General features: G+C 54.3%; 1 protein-coding gene across 2 annotated transcripts in view; it reads left to right on the forward strand.

Moving 5' to 3' along the window:
* Syn3 (synapsin III) overlaps positions 1–18,077 on the forward strand; it is a 378,592-nt gene that overhangs the window by 65,017 nt on the left and 295,498 nt on the right. The window contains exon 4 of one of the 2 annotated variants that reach the window (XM_026396711.2): positions 4,617–4,619. The exons of the other annotated variant lie outside the window; for it this stretch is intronic. Within the exon in view, the coding sequence (XP_026252496.2) occupies positions 4,617–4,619 (3 nt within the window). The remainder of the gene's footprint in view (positions 1–4,616; positions 4,620–18,077) is intronic. 2 annotated transcript variants of the gene reach the window in all.

The following is an 18,077-nucleotide window of genomic DNA, read 5'->3' on the forward strand; positions in this document are numbered from 1 at the left end:
AAGAAAAAAAATAGATGATAGGCAGAAAATATCTGATCAGGCTTGAAAATATCTGCTGGAAAGAGCGAGCATTAAAGTGGCCACCGGTTTAACAAGAAACCAACAGAACTTCCAGAAATGAAAAAGACTATAATAACCCAAATTACTGGTGTGTTGTGTTAAACACAGCTGAAAAAAATTATCCTGAAACAGGCACAAAGAGAAAAAGATTGGAAATGCAGAAGAGATGGCGAAATCCCAGGAAAAGATAGAACCGCCATTTAATCACAGTCTCAGAAAAAGAATAGAACAGAGCAGCTTTCCAGGAAATGATTCTTTCAGAAAGATTCCAAACTTCCCAAGCAGAAGCTCACAGACAGTGGGAGACGAGATGGGTCAGGTTCTGTTATGTGCACGTACGAAATAATCCCGTGGTGACATAGGATTAGAATGCACCATTAACATTTTTTAAAAGAATTCTATTTCATGGTGTGTACTTTTAGAACCACAATGTAACTAACTTTGGAAAGATAGAGAAAAATACCTTAATGGTAGTCAGAGGAAAAAATATTTCTTGTATTGTATGACAGAGAGCTTCTGAGGGTCACAGTAAACTTACCTTCAGTGTGTTTAAAGAAATTGACTCTGTCCTCAGGAAAACATCTTTTATGAAGGATGACAAAATACAAACATTCACAGACCAAAAGGAGACCCATGCTAGGGTCACTCTAAAGTATGTCCCTCAGGCCAAAGGAAAATGACCCTCGGGTAGCATAGAACTATAAGAGGATGTGAAGAGGTGGAAAATGTTTAAAAACCATGCTTCCAAAGGACAATAACAGGAAGATCTTATGAATCTGAGAAACATGAAAGGTTAAAATACACAACACTGAGTTAAAGGAGACCGGGAGGGTGGAAGGAATTCAGGTCCGAGACCCTTCTATTGTCAGGGAAGAACGTCAGTGTGTTGATTAATAATAGGCTCTGATGCAAATTTAAAGACGCATGAGATCATTTTAGCGTAATTATTTAGAAATAGAAATAGGATGTAGTGCTTCAAAACCAACACAGAAAAATGTTACAAATATGTAATGCAATAAAAGAGAGTTGGCTTAAGCACAAACTTATCAGCAGGGATGATGTTCTGAACTTCTCATCCAGCAGGACTAGTTATTAAAATGTCAGTTTTTTATATAAGCTGGTAAATGATCTCTCCTTTGGGTATCTTCTACTGCCCTCACCCCACCAACAGGCATAGCCATGGAACAGCTGTGTCCCCTAATCTACCATAGTCCTGTTTCCAAATTCCATACCCTTGCTCCTTTCTTGTCCAGAACTCGTAGGGGAGCCGTGTCCTCAAAGGCAGTAGAGAACCCCAGAAAGCAAATACCTGATTCCCCAAGTTTCTTCTAGGCTTGTGAGTATCTCTGCATCTCCTGGAGTCGCCCTCTCATGGTCACTTGTGAGAACTGCAACCCCTGCAGAGGAGTATTTAAAATATTTTGGTCACCAGTGTACATTAATAATTACATTAAATATAAATGAACTAAATGATCAAATTAAAGAATAAGGTTTCCATGGAAAATTTTTAAAAATCTGACTCCATTCTATACAAGAGATTAATTTAAAATGTAAGATTACAGAAAATTTGAAAGTTAAAGAACAGAGAAAATACCTCACATAACTACTAGGCAAAAAGAAAGCTAGCTAATGCAGCTACATGAATATTGGGGGAAATAGACTTCCAGGTGAAATGAATTACTAGGGGAAAGAAAGTAATGTCATGATAAGGGGTTTATTTACTGAGAAGAAATAATAATCGAGTTCATCAGCACCAAATAAAAGTATGCTAAATAGGACTTAAAAATTGATGAGACTTCAGGAGAATTAAGCAAAGTCCACCATCACGGGATACTTTTGAGAATGATGCTAGATATAGACATTCTTGTTCTTCTCACACTCAAGAACTGTAAAAAAAAAAATACTATTTAGTGATCTGTATGTATGTGCTCATATTCGATATTTTGTACTTATGTCCCAGTAATATAATTGGGAGTCTAATATATATTTGGGAGTCTCCTTCTTTGGAATATAGAGGAAATGAGACTATCTATCCCATTAGATTTCAAATTTGGTTGCAGATTAGAAGCACCTGGGACTTGGTTCAGAATTTTGATGCCTAGGCAATACTTCAGGCCAATCACAGTGGAACTCCTGAGAGTGAGATTAGTTCCCCCAATTGGGCAGCCAAGATGGGAAACATTCCCAGCTTGTTCCTGTGGTGACCTTGCTCTGAGGCCAGGTGAGGATGCTTCTGGGATAGGCTGTCTGGACACAAGAATCCCTTTACAAAATCAGTCTTATTCCAGGCCTACCGACTCCTTTCTGAACTTCCATATTGTTTACAAAAATGAATTTACCGAGATATTCCAGATACTTCTTAATCAGCTCGTCTCCCAGTATTTAAGAATGGCAGACTTTGAAGGTAGTTTGTCGCATGTTGAATTGTGTCTGTCCCCCCCAAAATAATGGGTTCAAGTCCTAACCCCTGGTACCTGAGAATGCGCCCTTATCTGGAAATAGGGTCGTTTCAGATGTGGTGAGTCAGGATGAGGCCCTACTGGAACACAGTGGGTCCTTGATTCAGTAGGACGGTGTCCTTACAAGGAGAGAAAAATGGGGGCCCAGTCATGATGGGGACAGAGACTGGAGTGATCCATCTAGAAGCCAAGGGGTGCCAAGGATCCCCTGCAGCCACGGAGGGCAGGAGACCGTCCTGCAACACAGTCTCCCTCAGGGTCCTCGGAAGGAACCACATCTGTGGAAGCTTTGATTCTGGACTTCTGGCCCCCAGACCTGTGAGGGAATAAATTGTTTTAAGCCGTCAAGTTAGTAGCATTTTGTTAAAGCGCCCTAGAGAACTGTAAATACGGCAGCGCTTCTCGAATTTTAATGTGCAGACAAATCTCCTAGAGATCTTATTAAAGGGCAAAGAATAATAACAGTGATGATGATGATGACGACGATGACGACGATGATACAGGTTCCTGTCCATCAGATCTTCAGGTAGAGCCTGAGATCTGAACTTCCCATGAGCCCCCCAGGGAGGTGAAGGCTTCTGGTCCTGCAGACTCCAGTTAAGCCATGCGGACATGGACGAGCTCTCTGATGCAATGGGTGGAAGGCCACGCTTTGAGTAGCTAGGGCTGTGAAGGCTGGCAGCCCGAGGTTCAGAAAACCAGACTTCTAAAACCAGGCATGCACACCAGGGGGCCCCCAGTCTGATCCCACTGTGTCCTGCAGGTGAGGAATCAGTAGACTCTTCCTGGGGGAAATAGACTACTTGCCCTAGCAAGCCGCTGTGGTCTCCCACGTACGAATGTGGATCCTGGTCTTCACTTGCACAATATTCTTCCTAAGACACTTTGGTGTTTTATCAACAATGCCCCCAAAGCATCCCCAAATGTGCCAGGCCTGGATCTTCTGCAGTTTTGCCCAAGAGAAAAACCTTCCAGGAAAACAGCACGATCGACTTGACTAAGCTGGGGAAGACCCAGGGAGCTGCTAACACACTGTCCCGGAGCGCTGCGTGGAGGGTGTTCCTGGAAGCGGTTCACGTTTGAATCAGTAGGCTGCCTAAAGACGGTCCGTTCTCACCCACGCGGGCAGGCACCAGCCAAACAGGGAAACCTCTCTCTTCCCGGCCTAAGGCATCCTTTTCTCCTGCCCTTGGACCACAGAGCTCCCGCTGCTTGGTCTTGACACCCCAGCACTCACACCCCCGGCCCCTCAGTGCTGGCCTCAGCTGGGAATTGCACAGTCGGCCCCTGGTTCCCAGGTCTCCAGCTGCCCTGAGCCCCCAGCTTGCAGGCGGCAGGTGGTAGGACTGCTCCGTCTCCATCACCCGGGCACCAGGCTCCATCACAAATCTCCTCTCACATATATCCGGGGGCCCCCGTTTCTCTGGAGAACCCTAATACAGGAGTCCAGGATGGGGGTAGAGCAGAGTGCTCCTGGTTCTCTTCCGTGTCCAGCCCTTCTGCTTTGGGAAGCGGCTCTGAGATGTCCCCTGGGGGCCACCCCCTCCCTGCCATGGTCTGAGTGGTGTGTGCAGCTGGTGACAGGTGACAGACTCAGTCTGATAGACTCTCACCTTGGGACTCAAGCCAGGCCAACAGGATCCCTCAGAAGACTTCAGGTGCAGCGACGGGATGAGGGGCCCGTGAGTTCTGCTGGGACAGCTGAGCCGGGGAGGTGGCCCTCGGAGCTGCTGGTGGCTCTGTCTCCCCTTGAGGGAATGACCTGCCCAGGGTGAAGCCAAGCCAAAGGGAAGAGCCGCCAGAGAGCGGCTCTAGGACCTGATTGGGGTTGCTCAAGACTCTGGATCTTGGGATCTCACTCATCCCCAAAACTTGAGCCAAAAAAATAAAATCCCTTTTAGCTGAAGCCAGCTTGGATAGAACCTACAAAACTCATGACTTTTATGTATTTAGCAAACATTGTTACAGCGTTCCCTCCATGCTAGGCTCCGTTCCAAGCACTTAACATATATTAAGTCATTTCTCCTTTCAACACCCCCAGTTTGGAGATAAGGAGATCCACACACTGCGGCAGGGTCATGGAGCCCAGGTGTCCAGCCGGTGGGAGAGCGGGGTCCAAGTCTGGCCACAGCCTGTGGGTGGCAGCCTGGGGCAGCACCGCCTCTGTATCCGGGCAGAGTGTCACAGCCAGGGCTCCGTAAAGGGCATAAGTTCCCCATAGGAGCCCAAGGCAGGGTGCAATGCGGCAACCATTGGGAGGAAGACACTGGGAGAATCCAGGTCTCTGACTCTGGGCGGGGAAGAGGGAAGAGCTGATCACCAGGTCTGAGCTCAGTGTTTATGTGAAGCATGATCTTATCGCATCCTCACAAGATGGTCTAACAGCAGAGTAAGCAGTACGGCCCAGTGGTGAGAGCTGAGTCTGGGTGGTCCTCCCAGATCCGCCCCTAAGAGAGCAGCCGTGCGGCGGTGACAGTGACTGATCTGGGATTCTTACTACTAAATGTGAATGCTGATAGCTCCTCCTCGGAGGGCCGGAGTGAGGGTGAGACGAGATGGTGTACATGAGGGGTTCGCAACAGCGTCTGGACCAGGGTCATCACTAAATTAAGGGCTAATAATTATTACTAGAGTCCCGTTATGCAGAGGCAGAAACCGAGACCCAACTACCGAGTTACACTGGGGATCATGAAATCGCTGGCACCAAGGCACACTTTTACAAAGTGGCAGCATCGGGTCTGAACCTGATGGGATCCCAAGTGAATTTTCAGGTGTCTTTAACTCCTTGCCTCTCCCTCTGTCTGCCCCATGTCATCTGGTCCTGTTGCTCCCACACCAGGCTGGCATGATGGACCCTGCGTCTCTGTTCAAAATGTAGCAGGGGGGGAGACGCTGTTAGTCAGCTTTCCGTCACTGTGACACAATGCCCTCGCTCAACCACCTTAGAAGAAGGAAAGGTTAGTCTTGGTTCCCGAGTCCAGGATCTCTTGCCCCTTTTGCTCTGGGCCTGCGGGGGCACAGTGCAGCGTGGCAGGAGGGTGTGGTGGAGGAGACCCGTTCATCTCATGGTGGCAAGAAAGCAAAAGGAGAAAGAGGGATGGTGGTCCCAATGTCTCCTTCAGGGACACGCCCCCGTGACCTAACTTCCTTCTACTGGACCCCACCCAGGAAGGTCCCACCACCTCCGGCAGTGCCAGGGACTGGGGACCAAGTGTTTGATACGTGGGCCTTTGAGGAACATTCCAGATCCAACCTGGGCATAATCTCTGCAGAGGGTGGGGCATCGCTGGAGGTCACCCAGGACGCGGCAGGGGTGTGCTGCTTCACTTAGAAACCCATCACTCTCACTCGTTTATCCAGAAAAAATCTCATCGTCCACCATTTTTGCAAGGGCTGCGCGAGACGCTGAATGTGAAAAGCCTGTTCAGTCCACAAGTTAAGGACCGACCACGTCCCCAACACCATTTCCAGTAACAAGGAATGGTGTCAGACAGGAGCCAGGTGGGAGGCAGAGGTCACCCCCAAATGGCTTAAGGAAGGGGACTTCAAGGAGGTACTTACTGAAGGATGTGGGGGGCCAAGGGAAAAGGAGGCGCTCAGAACCTGCCGACCGCAGGAGACCGTTACCACCCCTGGGGCTGCAGGCACAAGAGGGAGAAGGAATCACAGTCCAGCATCCAGACTCCGAAAACCCGAACCAACCGCTTCCAAATTCAGAATTTCTAGAGCGCCCACGCTACCCTGCAAGTGGAGAATCCCCCAGCATGAAACTGTTTCTTGCACAAAATTACAAAAAAAAAAAAAAATTAGTGTTTGAAATGACTTTTGGGCTGTGTGTCTAAGGTGTCTATGAAGCATCAATGAATTTTGTATTTAGACTTGGGTCCTGTCCCCCAAGATCTCTCAATATGTCTATGCAAATGTTTCAAAATCCCAAAATACGCAAAATGCAAGACGCTTCCTGCACGTGGGATACGGGATTCCCCGACGTGTAACAGGCTGATCTGGAAGGTTTGACCTCGACCTGAGCAGGAGAGCTGCTCTGTGGAAGCTGGAGCTGCGGAAGCCCTGATACCTCCAACGTCAGGGCACCGAGGCAGGTGGGACCTAGGAAGAAATGTGTGACCCTTCCCTCCCTCTGACCTGCAGTCTCCTGTGGAGGCCAAAGCCAGGCAGAGCGGGTGGGCAGGAGAGCTGGGTTATGCCGCCCACAGGGATCGCCTCCTGGGACCCAGAACAGGGCAGAGAGGGAGAGAATGGAGTGGGGTCAGGGGGGCACCAAAGGAGAATGACTTAGGGGATCTCAGCGAACAGGTCTGCAAGCCCCTCTCACCAGGGAGGATTCTGGGAGGGCTTTGCAATGACCCAGCGGTACACCCAAGTCGGTGAAATCAGCAGAACTTGCAGCCATGGCATGGACGGCCCTCCCAGCTCCACTCTCTGTGCCACAGGTGAGCCACAGCTAGCCAACTCAAGGTGCCCAAGGGCCAGCCAGACAGCCAGGTTCTTGGGAAAGAACAGAGGCCATCCCAGGGGTGTTGAAATCCGTGCTCTGCGGGCAGCTGCGGCCTTTCTGGGCCCAAGCTCAAGCCTGGCTCCAAACAGAGTGATTTTTAAAACAGGGGAGGTGGTGGGGGGAGCCATGTCCACGCAGATGGGCTTAGAACACAGGACGGGAGGAGCTCAGGATGAAATCCCTCGGGGAGGCAGACGTTAATGAGGCCCCAATCTAATTACACAAGCCAGGCGCTCGGTCTCCAGCATTGGGCAACACTAAATTGCAGGCACCCGTTCAAACCGCCGAGACTGATCATGGGAATCCGCTCATTAGAAGGTCAGACCCCAGAGAGCAGAGAGCCTGGAGGAGGGGGAGGCGGAGCTGGAGGACTCGGCACAAGTGACGGCATTGGACACTCCCAGGTCTGCCCCTCCTGCCCCCAGGAGCCAGCCGCCCTGGCCAAGGGTTTACAGGGGCGATGTTCCAGCCAAGAGGTGGAGGCGTGGGCTTGTCCCGGAGGAGGGCATGTTCTACCAAATCCTAGAGACCCAGAGTCGGAAAAGCCCCTTAAGCGTTTCCTGGGAGTTGCCACTGGACAGATGGACAGATCGTGGCCCAGGGACCGGGGGAGGGGGACTGGTCCAAATCCCCAACTCTGAGCTCCTGAGCCAGGATCTGCCCTCGACCTTCCCCAGCCTTTGCCCTGGGAACTCTCAAACACCCCATTAAAAAATATTCTTTTCATAAATAACATTCCTCACTCTCGATTGCACACATCGTTGCCCTGGGCATCCTCAACTTTGAATTTCGAATTCCAGATAGTCATTCATTCAACAAGTATTTATTGAGCACATTCCGGGTGCCAGGCAGCGCCTGGCAAATGTCCTCCCCTGCCTCCTGAAGGGGTCCACGCCCACCGAGCCTCTCCTTCTCCCTTCCCTTCACTCCTTAACCATGCTCCAGGCCCAGAGGACCCAGCTGAGAAGGAAACAGACCGTGGACCCTGTGGAACTGACACTGAAGTGGCAGAAAACAGACATGGGTTCCAAAGGCGGGTTGGCAGGTGGTGAGAAATGGGTGAGGCAGAGAGGAGATAGGGCGCGGCTGGTATTTGAGGTGGGACAAGCAGGGAAGGCTTCCTGGAAGAGGAGGCTTCCGTTGAGGCAGAGAGAGCAGAGCAGAAGAAGCATCCCTCTTGCCTGTGAGCGTCCCTGCACTCGGGTGAGGGGCAGCTTGGGGGCTGGAGGAGGGAAAAGAGGAAAGACCAGCTCCCTGGCCTCCCACAGTCCTTGGGTACCTCGAGGTTGTCCTTCCACGGCTCCTTCTCTGCCTCTCTGCCCTAAGGTGGGGGAGTCCAGGGCCCCTCTTCCGTGCTCACAAAGCATCTAGGACCTGTCCAGGTAGGTGGCACGGCTTCGTGGCCAAGAGCCCACCTGCAGAAGTGGAGCAGCCCCCTGGGTGGGGCCCGAGCTGTGCCACCTGAGATCCGTCCCTCCCTGTTTCTGCTCTTGGCTTCCCCTCTGTGATGGGGCTCTGGGTCCTTCTGCGGACGAGGCGCGTCTAAAGTGCACGAACAGAGTCGGGCGGGCACAGGGTCTCTGCTTCTGGTTCTCCCTGAAATGCTCCTGCAGGTGGGACCCCTCACCTCTGGCCTCCTCTCAAATGTCCCCTCTCAGAGGGACCTTACCAGACCATGCCACCCGCTCTCCCGCTGCAAGGATGTTTCTCCCTCAAGCTTTTATCGCTGCCTGAAATGAGCGTGGCCAGGTCCCCAGGGTTGGGCCACGCCGGAGGGTGGGGATGTCACGGAGACGGAGATGTTCGTGCGCAGAGCCGCCGGGGGATCTCGTCCACTGCACTGTTTTCTGGGATGAGCATCCGTAGACAGGAGCCTGCTGCGTCCCCATGGTGTTCTCTGGTGTCTGTCCCCTACCGAGGCCTGGATACCTCGCCCTTGAGTGAAGGAGGGATGCCCCAGCCCTTGCGCTCCGTCTCCCCTGGGTTGATCCTGCCGGAGGACCGAGTTCAGGACGGCTTTTCTGAATGGCAGCCCCAGCACCTGGCACGATGCCTGGATCCTCGCAGAAGGCATTCACGGCTGGCCGACTGTCCCCACGAATAAAAGTCCCCCCGCTCTGCACAGTGAGAACTCACGGCCGAGAGACCTCAGGCCGTGGCTTGAACCGGCCACAGACTTCCCAACAGCGTGCCGGCCCCCGCCCTCCGTCCCCAGGAGGGGGCAGGGTCTGGGTCCCCAGGCCAGGCACTCCGGGGCAGTGCAGGGCCCAGCACTCTTGGAGGGACACGTCCTGATCCACTCTGTGCCCTGCCCACAGCAGGATCCCTGGGGACTGGCCGAGGTGGGGCGTGGGAACGGGAAGAGAGCAGTACAAGAGAGGGACAGTGTCCGCCCCGAGAGAAGTGCCAGGCTCCGCTGCCCAGCAGTCAGCGGCCGGTCTGCCAACTGCCCTGGGGAGGGAGCAGCCGCGGGTCGGTGGGGGGAACTGCTCCTGATGCCCAGAAATCAGGGATGGATAGACCTGAGTGAGCCCCGACCCTGCCCACACTACCGACCCTCCCAATGCCGTGGCCAGAGCCAGAATGTCCCCAGCCCTGGGACCCGCTGCTGCCTTGACAGTAGGTCCTGTCACCCTTCTGGCCTTGGCTTCTGGGCCTCTTCTCGCTCAGAAGTGGCCACTTTGTACTAAAAGGCTCCTGGCTACCGGGCGCTTCCCAGAGCAGGTGGTTTTGTGCCCCGTGACGGCAGCAAGGGACCGTCTCCTGAGGTCACGCAGCTAAGGCAGTGGAGGAGGGGCCCAGATCCGGCCATGACTTCCAGCACACTGACCTCTGACCCCGTTGGCACAGCCTCCCGCTGTACTACACAGGAGCCTTGGTGGCAGGCGGCCCTGGGTCCCGCTGCCGACTCCTGCTGGCTGGCTGTGTGGCCTTGTGACAGCTCACCTCCCGACTCCCAGGTCCTCCAACACACAACAGCGTTTCTTTGAGCAGACGTTCCTACGGGTCCCCACCCCTCTGTCTTGCAGGAACTGGGGTAACCCTCATGGGCGGGGGAGACAGAGGGAAAGACCCCTGGGGTCCCTGGGCAGGTGGGATGGAGCAGAGGAACCCAGATCAGGTTCATTATTTTTTTTTTATTAAATTTATTTATTTCACTATGTATTAGGAAAAAATAGATCACCCATTATGCACCTTATTTTAGGTATTATTGCGTAAGATAACAGAAGTTTTGATCTTTCAATATCTTTGAAATATTTTAAAATTTTTCTCTCTAAATATTTTCTGATTAATTTATTTATTCTAATTAGGCGTCTATGTCAGCAGGATGTGTCTTGACTCATCGTACACAACTGCAGCACAACTTTACATTTCTCTGGTTGTACACGATGTAGTGTCCCACCTAGGGGCAGTCACACATGTACCTAGGGTGATGCTGTCCACCTCATTCCACCGTCTTTCCTGCCCCCATGCCCCCTCCCTCCCCTTTGCGGCCTTGGGTTTTGGGGGACTGGCTGACTTCACTCAGCATGATATTCTCCAACTCCATCCATCTACCTGCAAATGCCATGATTTTATTCTCCTTTCATGTTGAGTGATATTCCACTGCCTTTGTCTTCATCTGATCATGACCCACTGTTTCCCGGGCTCCTGCTGAGCCACAGCTTCAGTGACTTTTAAACCTATCTGTACCGTGACTAAATCACGAAGCCCTGGTCCTACTTTTAAAAAATGCAGATGCTTAGGCCTCATTCCCGGAAAGACACGGTTCCTGGGTGAGACCCAGGAGTCCACATGCTGTCGGGCTCTGGGATTCCAATCCTGGGCATCCAAGGACCCCCACTTTAAAAGCCATGGCCCGCCAGCCATGGAACCACAGGCAGACCACGAAAGACAGAATGAGACGCTGCTTTCTTTGTTGTATTAGTTTAGAGTAAATGTGCAGCCAGGCTTGGTGGTGCACGCTTGAATACAGCTGCTCGGGAGGCTGAGGCAGGAGGATCACAAGTTCAAAACCAGGCTCGGCAACCTACAGAGGCCCTGAGTGACCTCACGAGACCCTGTCTCAAAATGAAGAATAAAAAGAGCCAGGTAGTGGCTCAGTGGTAAAGCACCCCTGGGTTCCATCCCTAGTATCAAAAATCAAAATAAATGTGGCAATCTAGCAATGGAAGTGTCCCAACAAGGAATCTACTCACCTAGAAGAGTTAAAGGTTCAAAGTCTCCCTCGACCATGTGCCCTGGGGCTTTAGACCACTCACTGGGTCCTTTCTGAGCCAGTTTCCTCATTTGTAAAGTAGGGATGGCAGGGCCCACTCCACAGACCGGTGGACAGAGCCACGAGGTGGCATGTTGGAATGTGCTTGATAAATAATAAATAACAAGTGTTCTATAGAACAGAACAGAATAGCATAGAGAAGAGATGTTCTATTAAGATGGGCATTTTTCCTGGGACGTGTCTTTATTTCGCTAATAAGTAGTATCTCTGTAGCCTTTGGCCTTTCTTGGCTCTCTGGAATGCAGCCACTTACCTTCTGCAGGGCTTGTCGTATCTGCAGTGCCCTCAGCCCTGGGTTCTCTACCTCTCTCCCACCTGGATTTCTGCAGCACCGCCCCACTGGTTCGCCTCTGCCCTTGCCCTTTGTCTCAGTTAGTAATTGCTGTGTAACAAACGACCCCACATCTCAGTGGTCTAAACCCGCAACCATTTTTTTGTTTGTTTGTTTGCTCTCAGTCTGTGGGTCTGGAATTGGGGCGAGGCTTGGCGGGCCGTTCTTCCGTCTCCATAGTTTTAGCCCAGAGTGATGCATGAGTGGCTGGTGGTGAGCCTGGGCCAGGAGGTCCGAGCACTCAGTCTGGTGCCCTGGGCTCCTCCAGAGCCCTGTCTTTCTCTGTGTCGCTGTGGGGCTTCTTCACAGCCACGTGGTCACCAGGCCATCGGGATTCTGTGAGGGCCGCTGGGTTTTGAGACGGTGAGTTACAGGAAGAGGCAGAGGCTGCAGGTATCTTAAGGGCCAATATCAGAAGTCACGCCGTGTCACTTCCGGCACAGTCTAGTGGGCAAAGGTGGGAACAGGGCGAATTTCAGGAGACCCCTACCTCTTAATGGAAGGAGTGGCAAAGAATTTAAGTCGTGTTTATCCACCTCCCCTTCACTCCGCCCTTCCTACAGGGCCCACAGACTGCTCTAGAACTCACTCACGTGCCAGGGGCACATTTAAGCCCTCTGGGGGCTGCCACCCCCTCAGAGTGGAGTGCCCCGCGCCGCAGTGTTCTGCAGGGCCCCGCGGGCACAGGCTTCTGCTTCCTCCTGGCCTCCTCCCGTGGCCCCTGGGTGCTCGGTTCTGCCCGTCTTTACAAAGTCAAGTATATTTCCCCCACAGGGCCTTGGCATGTGCCTTTCCTTCAATCTGGGAGACCACCCTGCTGGTGTTGCCATGGCTATTTCCTGCCCCAGTGCCTGGAGTGGGCGGTACCGTTTTGGCTAAGTGAATCACTGATTCCTATAGACTTTCTTTCTCTCTCTCTCGCTCTCCTTCCTTCTCTTCCCACCCTTTCCATTTGAGCCCACCTTTCCCACCTGACAGGGACAGCCCTGAGGGCAGAGGTCCAGTTCCTTTCACCTTTGCAGCCACCAGCTCAGCACCCGGCACGGTGCTCGGTAAGTGGCGGTCAGTGGTGCACCTAAGTCCCAGGCCTCGCCGGAGGCTCCATGCACGTTTAGAAACTCCCGGGCCGCGGCCTTCCCTGTCTGGAAACATACGGAGCCCGGACAAATCACCACACTATGCCATACGCCAGCGAGTTCAGGCATTTTCTCACTCAGTCCCCAAAACAACTCCACGTCACCAGGCCTGTCACAATCCCTGCGATACAGATGAGGAAACTGGGTCACAGAGTAGCTAAATAACTTGCCCAAGTCACCCAAAAAGCAGAGGAGGCAGGATTTCACCCAGGCCGGCGCGTCCCAGGCCCCGCTCTCCACGGCTGACCGACGGCTCCCCCCTGACCCTGTCCCTTGTCACGACCCACCTGCCGCGGGCTCCGTCCTTCTGACCGACCGTGCTCGCTCCTCCTCTCTCCCGGGTAGCTCTGTATCCATCTCCTGGTCCTGTCTTAAGTCTATTCTGTCACTTACACTGAGCAGGCCGATGAGTCTCTCTGTGCCTCAGTTTCCCCAGATGCAAATCCGAAATACCACTAACAGCCACCCACCTGGTCCCCAGGGAGCACTCAGGCTGAGGGCGGGGTCTCCACACTCAGTCAATCTCCTTGCTTACTGTCCCCAAAGCAGGAAACAGCAGCTGAGGACCTGGGACACTCACTTGTCCCCTGACAGGAAACAGTGAGACGTTTGGCACTTTTATCTGCCTCGGGCCAGACTCTGAGGCCTGCGACAGCGCACCCCCAGGATGCTCACATCCCGCACAAAGAGCCCTGTGTCCCTGACACCTTCTCCCTCCGCTGGCTGCATTGTGGCTGCTCTTTCCCATCAGCCCTGGGCCGGGCTCCCCGCCAGGCCCTGCTCATACGCTGCGCCTCTGTCCCCTGACCCCGAGGCCCAGCTGCAGAGACCCGTGCTCTGGGGGCTGCTGTGAGCTGCCGCCCGAGGAGCCCGCAGGAGGCCAGGCCAGGCCCACGGGCCTCCACTCCTCTGCCACCTGCAGCGGTTCTGCCCCGCGGCCAGGGAGAGGTTCTCTGGGGTTTCTTTTTAACGAATGGACTTTCTATTCTGGAGCATTTTTAGGTTCAAGGCAAAGTCAAGCAGGAAGTCGGGAGTTTCCAGAAAGCCCCCGCCCCACCCCTGCCCGGCCTGCCCCCCCCTCACCCCAGGACCTGTGCCCCCTGGTCACCTGTGCTGGCCCGTGGGGACCGCCCCTAGTTCACGCCAGGGGTCACTCTCCGTGTCCTGTCTCCTGTGAGTCCTCTGGGGGCCACACAGCCAGGGGCGGCCTGGATGGGGATTCCTAAAACTCTGCCTTGGTCCTGCCATGCCTTCTGCTACAGCCCCCCACGCCTCCCTGCAGACCCGGGCCCCAGGCCACAGGGCCCCAGGCCACAGGGCCCCGGGGTCAGGACCTGCCCCCCTCCCCCTCGCCCTCCTCTCTCGGCCACCCCGACTGACTCCCTGTCCCTTCCCACCCCACACCCTCTGCCTCCAGAGCTCTGGTCCCGCTCACCTTCAGGTCTCGGCTCCAGTGTCCCCGGGGGAAGCCGTTCTGCCCGGGGCTCGGGGTCTGCACCCATCTCGTGGGATCAGTCAAGCGACCCAGAGGGGCACCCCCCTGCGTCACACACTCCTGTGTCTCCCGCGGTGGCGCTGGGCGTGTCACTTCTAACGCTCCCCCTCCCCCGGGAGATCAGGGTGCTGAGGTCCTCTCACAGACGTGGAGCTGAGGCTCCCAGAGGCCCAGTCCCCTGCCCAGCGTCCCACAGACCAGGGGGAGTGGGGTTGGTCTGGGGCCCAGTCCTGCTGGAGCCGGAGGCCGGCCTTCCCACAGCCCACACCTCTGCCTTTCTTGGTGCCAGAACAGGTGGGTGGTCACCTCAGCCGTGGGTGACGAGACACGGGGTGGGCTGGCAAGTGTCCGCCTCGGGGTCGGGACTCAGGGAGACGCTGTCACCACTTTAACACGGCGCGGCGGTGACTCGGCAATTGAGCGACTGTGGCATTTGTTCACCACATGAGGGTTTGGCTCCTGTTCAGCTCCCTGGGGAGAGCCATGCAGCCATCTTTTATGACCACCCTCGGCGCCGAGAAAAAGGAACATAAAGAGATAAAGTGACTACATGGTTCCCATGTGCTTCCTGACTGCACCGCCTGCTGCCCCTTCCCCTCACTCAGAGCTCTGCATGCATGAGGTCAAAGCTGTGACCATTCTGTCTCCCATCAAGCCTAAATTATTCTCCTCCTGCATTTCTCCCCGCCAAGGATTGAGGTAGAGGAGTCAGGGTCGTCATGTAAGGTTGTGCAGTTTGGGCACTGTGCAAAGGCATATGGTGCCCTCCAAATAGGAGCTGAAATCAGCTAGTCTCTGCTCACCTGTGGAGTAGCTTGGAGCTGCCTCTACCCTTTTTTTAATTTGCACAAAGACATCTTACAGATCAGCAGGAAAGGCGGAAGGATGTGGCTTGGAGAAAAGATACCTGGAAGCTGTGGTCTCTGACAGCCAAATGCTTCCTCTCTGTTGGGAATCTTCATTCCCTAAGATGCTCAGAGTCCAGACCAGACCAGCACTAATTACCCTGGTATCCAGACTTGGAGCACCTCAGGCAAAGTACTATGACAAGGACTCTGCTAAGATCAACAGCAAAGTTGTCGAGGCTTGGTGTTCAGACCACAGTCTGTACAGTTGAGCAGACTTGGATTCAGATCCATGGCTCGTTAGCTGTGTGACCCAGGGGCCCTCACTTCACCTCTCTGAGTCTCAGCTCTCTCATCTAAGGACAGGATGGTATGACTGGATGATAAGAACAGGATGCATTGACTGCATTCAGGCAGTCATGATTTTAAAAAATGCCTTGCATCAATTATTTCCTATATTCCTGTCGTTGTTCTAAATGCTTGTGTGTGGATTCGTTCCTTTAATCCTCTGAACAATCTATTTTTCAGATGAAGAATCTGAAGCACAGGGAGGTTAGTTAGCTGGCTTGTGCAAGGTCACAGAGCTCCTAAATTGGTGATGCTGGTCATTGAACCAGGACTGTCTATTAAAGTTCAGAACATATGAGTAAAGTCCAGCCCTGGCACAAAACCAGGTGCTCAATAAATCCTCGCCATGACTGTCAGCAGCAGAAGCTGGAGGGCTGGAGTCTGCCCGGGGAAGGAGGGCGTTCCACAGAGCAGCCATCGTGTCCTAGATATGGCTCTAGAGCCCTGTTCCACCGGGTACCTCCTGGTCTCTTTCAACTTACTGTCGAGTGGGCAGGATCCCAGTCCCCCTCACCTACTGCATCCAGAGAGACTGTTCTATGTTCATCTGTTTATACTTCAAAATCCCAAGAAGAAATTTTTCTTAAAAATGAGTCTGCAGCCAAGCAAGAGTTTGGGGGGGGGGGTGCGGGGGGTGCCTCAGCTAACCTGTTAAGTTAAATGCACCTCAGAGAGGGCAGCAGCTCACTCACAGACACACAGCCCCGGGGCTGGGGACTGTGCCAGCGCAGGGCTGCTTCCTGATTCCCAGGGCAGTGGTTTTTGTGAGTCTCCTCTGGGATCCTGTTTTTTCCCCTCAGTGGCAACCCAGAGAATGCGTCCTGCCCGCATTTCCCAGAGCCCCTCATTCCAACGCGCCTTCTCCCAGTCTCCGAGCACACGGCCAGTGTCTGCTGGGCCCTGGGGGCACCCCCTCCTGCCAACGCTGACAGGTGCCCCCAGCCCCGCAGACAGCCCGGGCACCACCGTCCTTCACCAAGGCAGCTCCATCTCTCCCTGTGAGCCTCAGCCCTGAGCCCCGGAGGAGGGGAGGCTGCAAGGTCGGTGGGGGGTGTTAATGGGATGCAGCTGAGAAATGCTGAACCCACAGTGTTCGGAAACCGGGGCCGGCAGCCAGGCGAGGGCCGGCCAGATTTCATCTGGGGGCAGCCAGCAGATTGTGGGGCGGAATTAGAGCGTCTTTTAAAACTGGATGAAGACGTTGTTTATCCAAGACTCTGGGAGCGAGAAGATAAAGCATGCCTAATGGATTGGGGGTCTCGCAGCAGACAGCTCTCTTAAAGGGTCTCCATCGTCATCATAAAGGAGCCACAGCCACCACTGAGCTCACAGCCTGCCGGGCAGCCCTTGCCCCGGCCCTCCCTGCACAGATAGAGAAGCTGGGTTCAGAGTGGGGAAGTCACTTGCTCCAAGTCACACAGCTGATGGAGGAGGGGGGGGTTCAACCAGGCTTCTCCCACACCCCAGCCCTCGCTCTTGGGATGAAGACTAGGTCCCAAGACTAGGGTGCTGCCCTTCAGGGCCAAGAGCAAAGCAGTTTAAGCTGAGTGTCACACTGTGATGGAAACCAGTGAGGGACCCGAGGTTGGGGTGGGCAGAATTCTAGACGCGGAGATCATTAAGACATCCTAAAAACCCTCTAAATACCAAGTCATCTAGGCCTTTGGGGCGGTGGCCGTGGCAAAGGTGGCCGTGGCAAATTAAGCAGGCGTGGTTTGTCAGGAGGGACCTCCCCACATGGGCTCTGATTGTCTCTCTGGGTTAGATGGGACTTCGCAGGGAGCCCCAGGTGGTAGGAGCGCCTTCCCTGGCCTCAACTGAGGCTGATCCCCGAGGGGCGGGGTGGGGCGGGGCCTGAGAGGAGGGGCGTGGTCCCGAGGGGCGGGGCGAGGGCCCTGAGGCACGGGGCGTGGTCCCGGTGGGCGGGGCGAGGGCGGGGCCTGAGAGGCGGGCGTGGTTCCGGTGGGCGGGGCGAGGGCGGGGCGAGGGCGGGGCCAAGTAGAGTCTGCTGTCAAAGTGCGAAGGGAGGCGCCTGGGTTCCCACGCGCCGGGTTCCACTGTGGGCACAGCCTCACCCTCTGAGCCCCGTGCAGTGGCCAAGGGCAGGCCCTTCTCTAAAGGTCCCAAGGGCCATGGATCGCAGCCTGGGGCCCTCGTGGTCGCTGCCATCACCTCCAACTCTGCCCTTGAAACAGATGCTCAGTCCCTCCGTGAGGAAGCGCAGCTGGTCCCCATGGAACCTGATTTGCAGCGTGGCCGGTGGAGTGGCTGCCGGTTCAGCTCCAGTTCTGCCCTTCCAAGGGCGCTGCTGCGGCTGGGCACAGCTGCGCTCTCCTTTCGTGAGGCTTCCTTAGAGGGAGGCCGAGAGGGGGGAAGTTAGGCTTAAGAGGCACCGAAAGAAACAGTGCGGGATGCTGCCTGACTGCCAGCCTCTGTCGTCATTGGTTACATTTGGAGAAAAAGTGAGCCTGACACCGTGATGACATCAGTGTCGCCCTGGGGAAGAGGCTGAGGTCACTCGTGTGAGCTCCATTAGGCCGTGCGTGGGTTTTTGATGATTTTGTTCTTCATCCCCCGCTGGTAAACTGTATATATGTGCCAGTCCACA

The sequence above is a fragment of the Urocitellus parryii genome, chromosome 5 (assembly GCF_045843805.1).
Source record: "Urocitellus parryii isolate mUroPar1 chromosome 5, mUroPar1.hap1, whole genome shotgun sequence".
Taxonomy (NCBI): domain Eukaryota; kingdom Metazoa; phylum Chordata; class Mammalia; order Rodentia; family Sciuridae; genus Urocitellus; species Urocitellus parryii.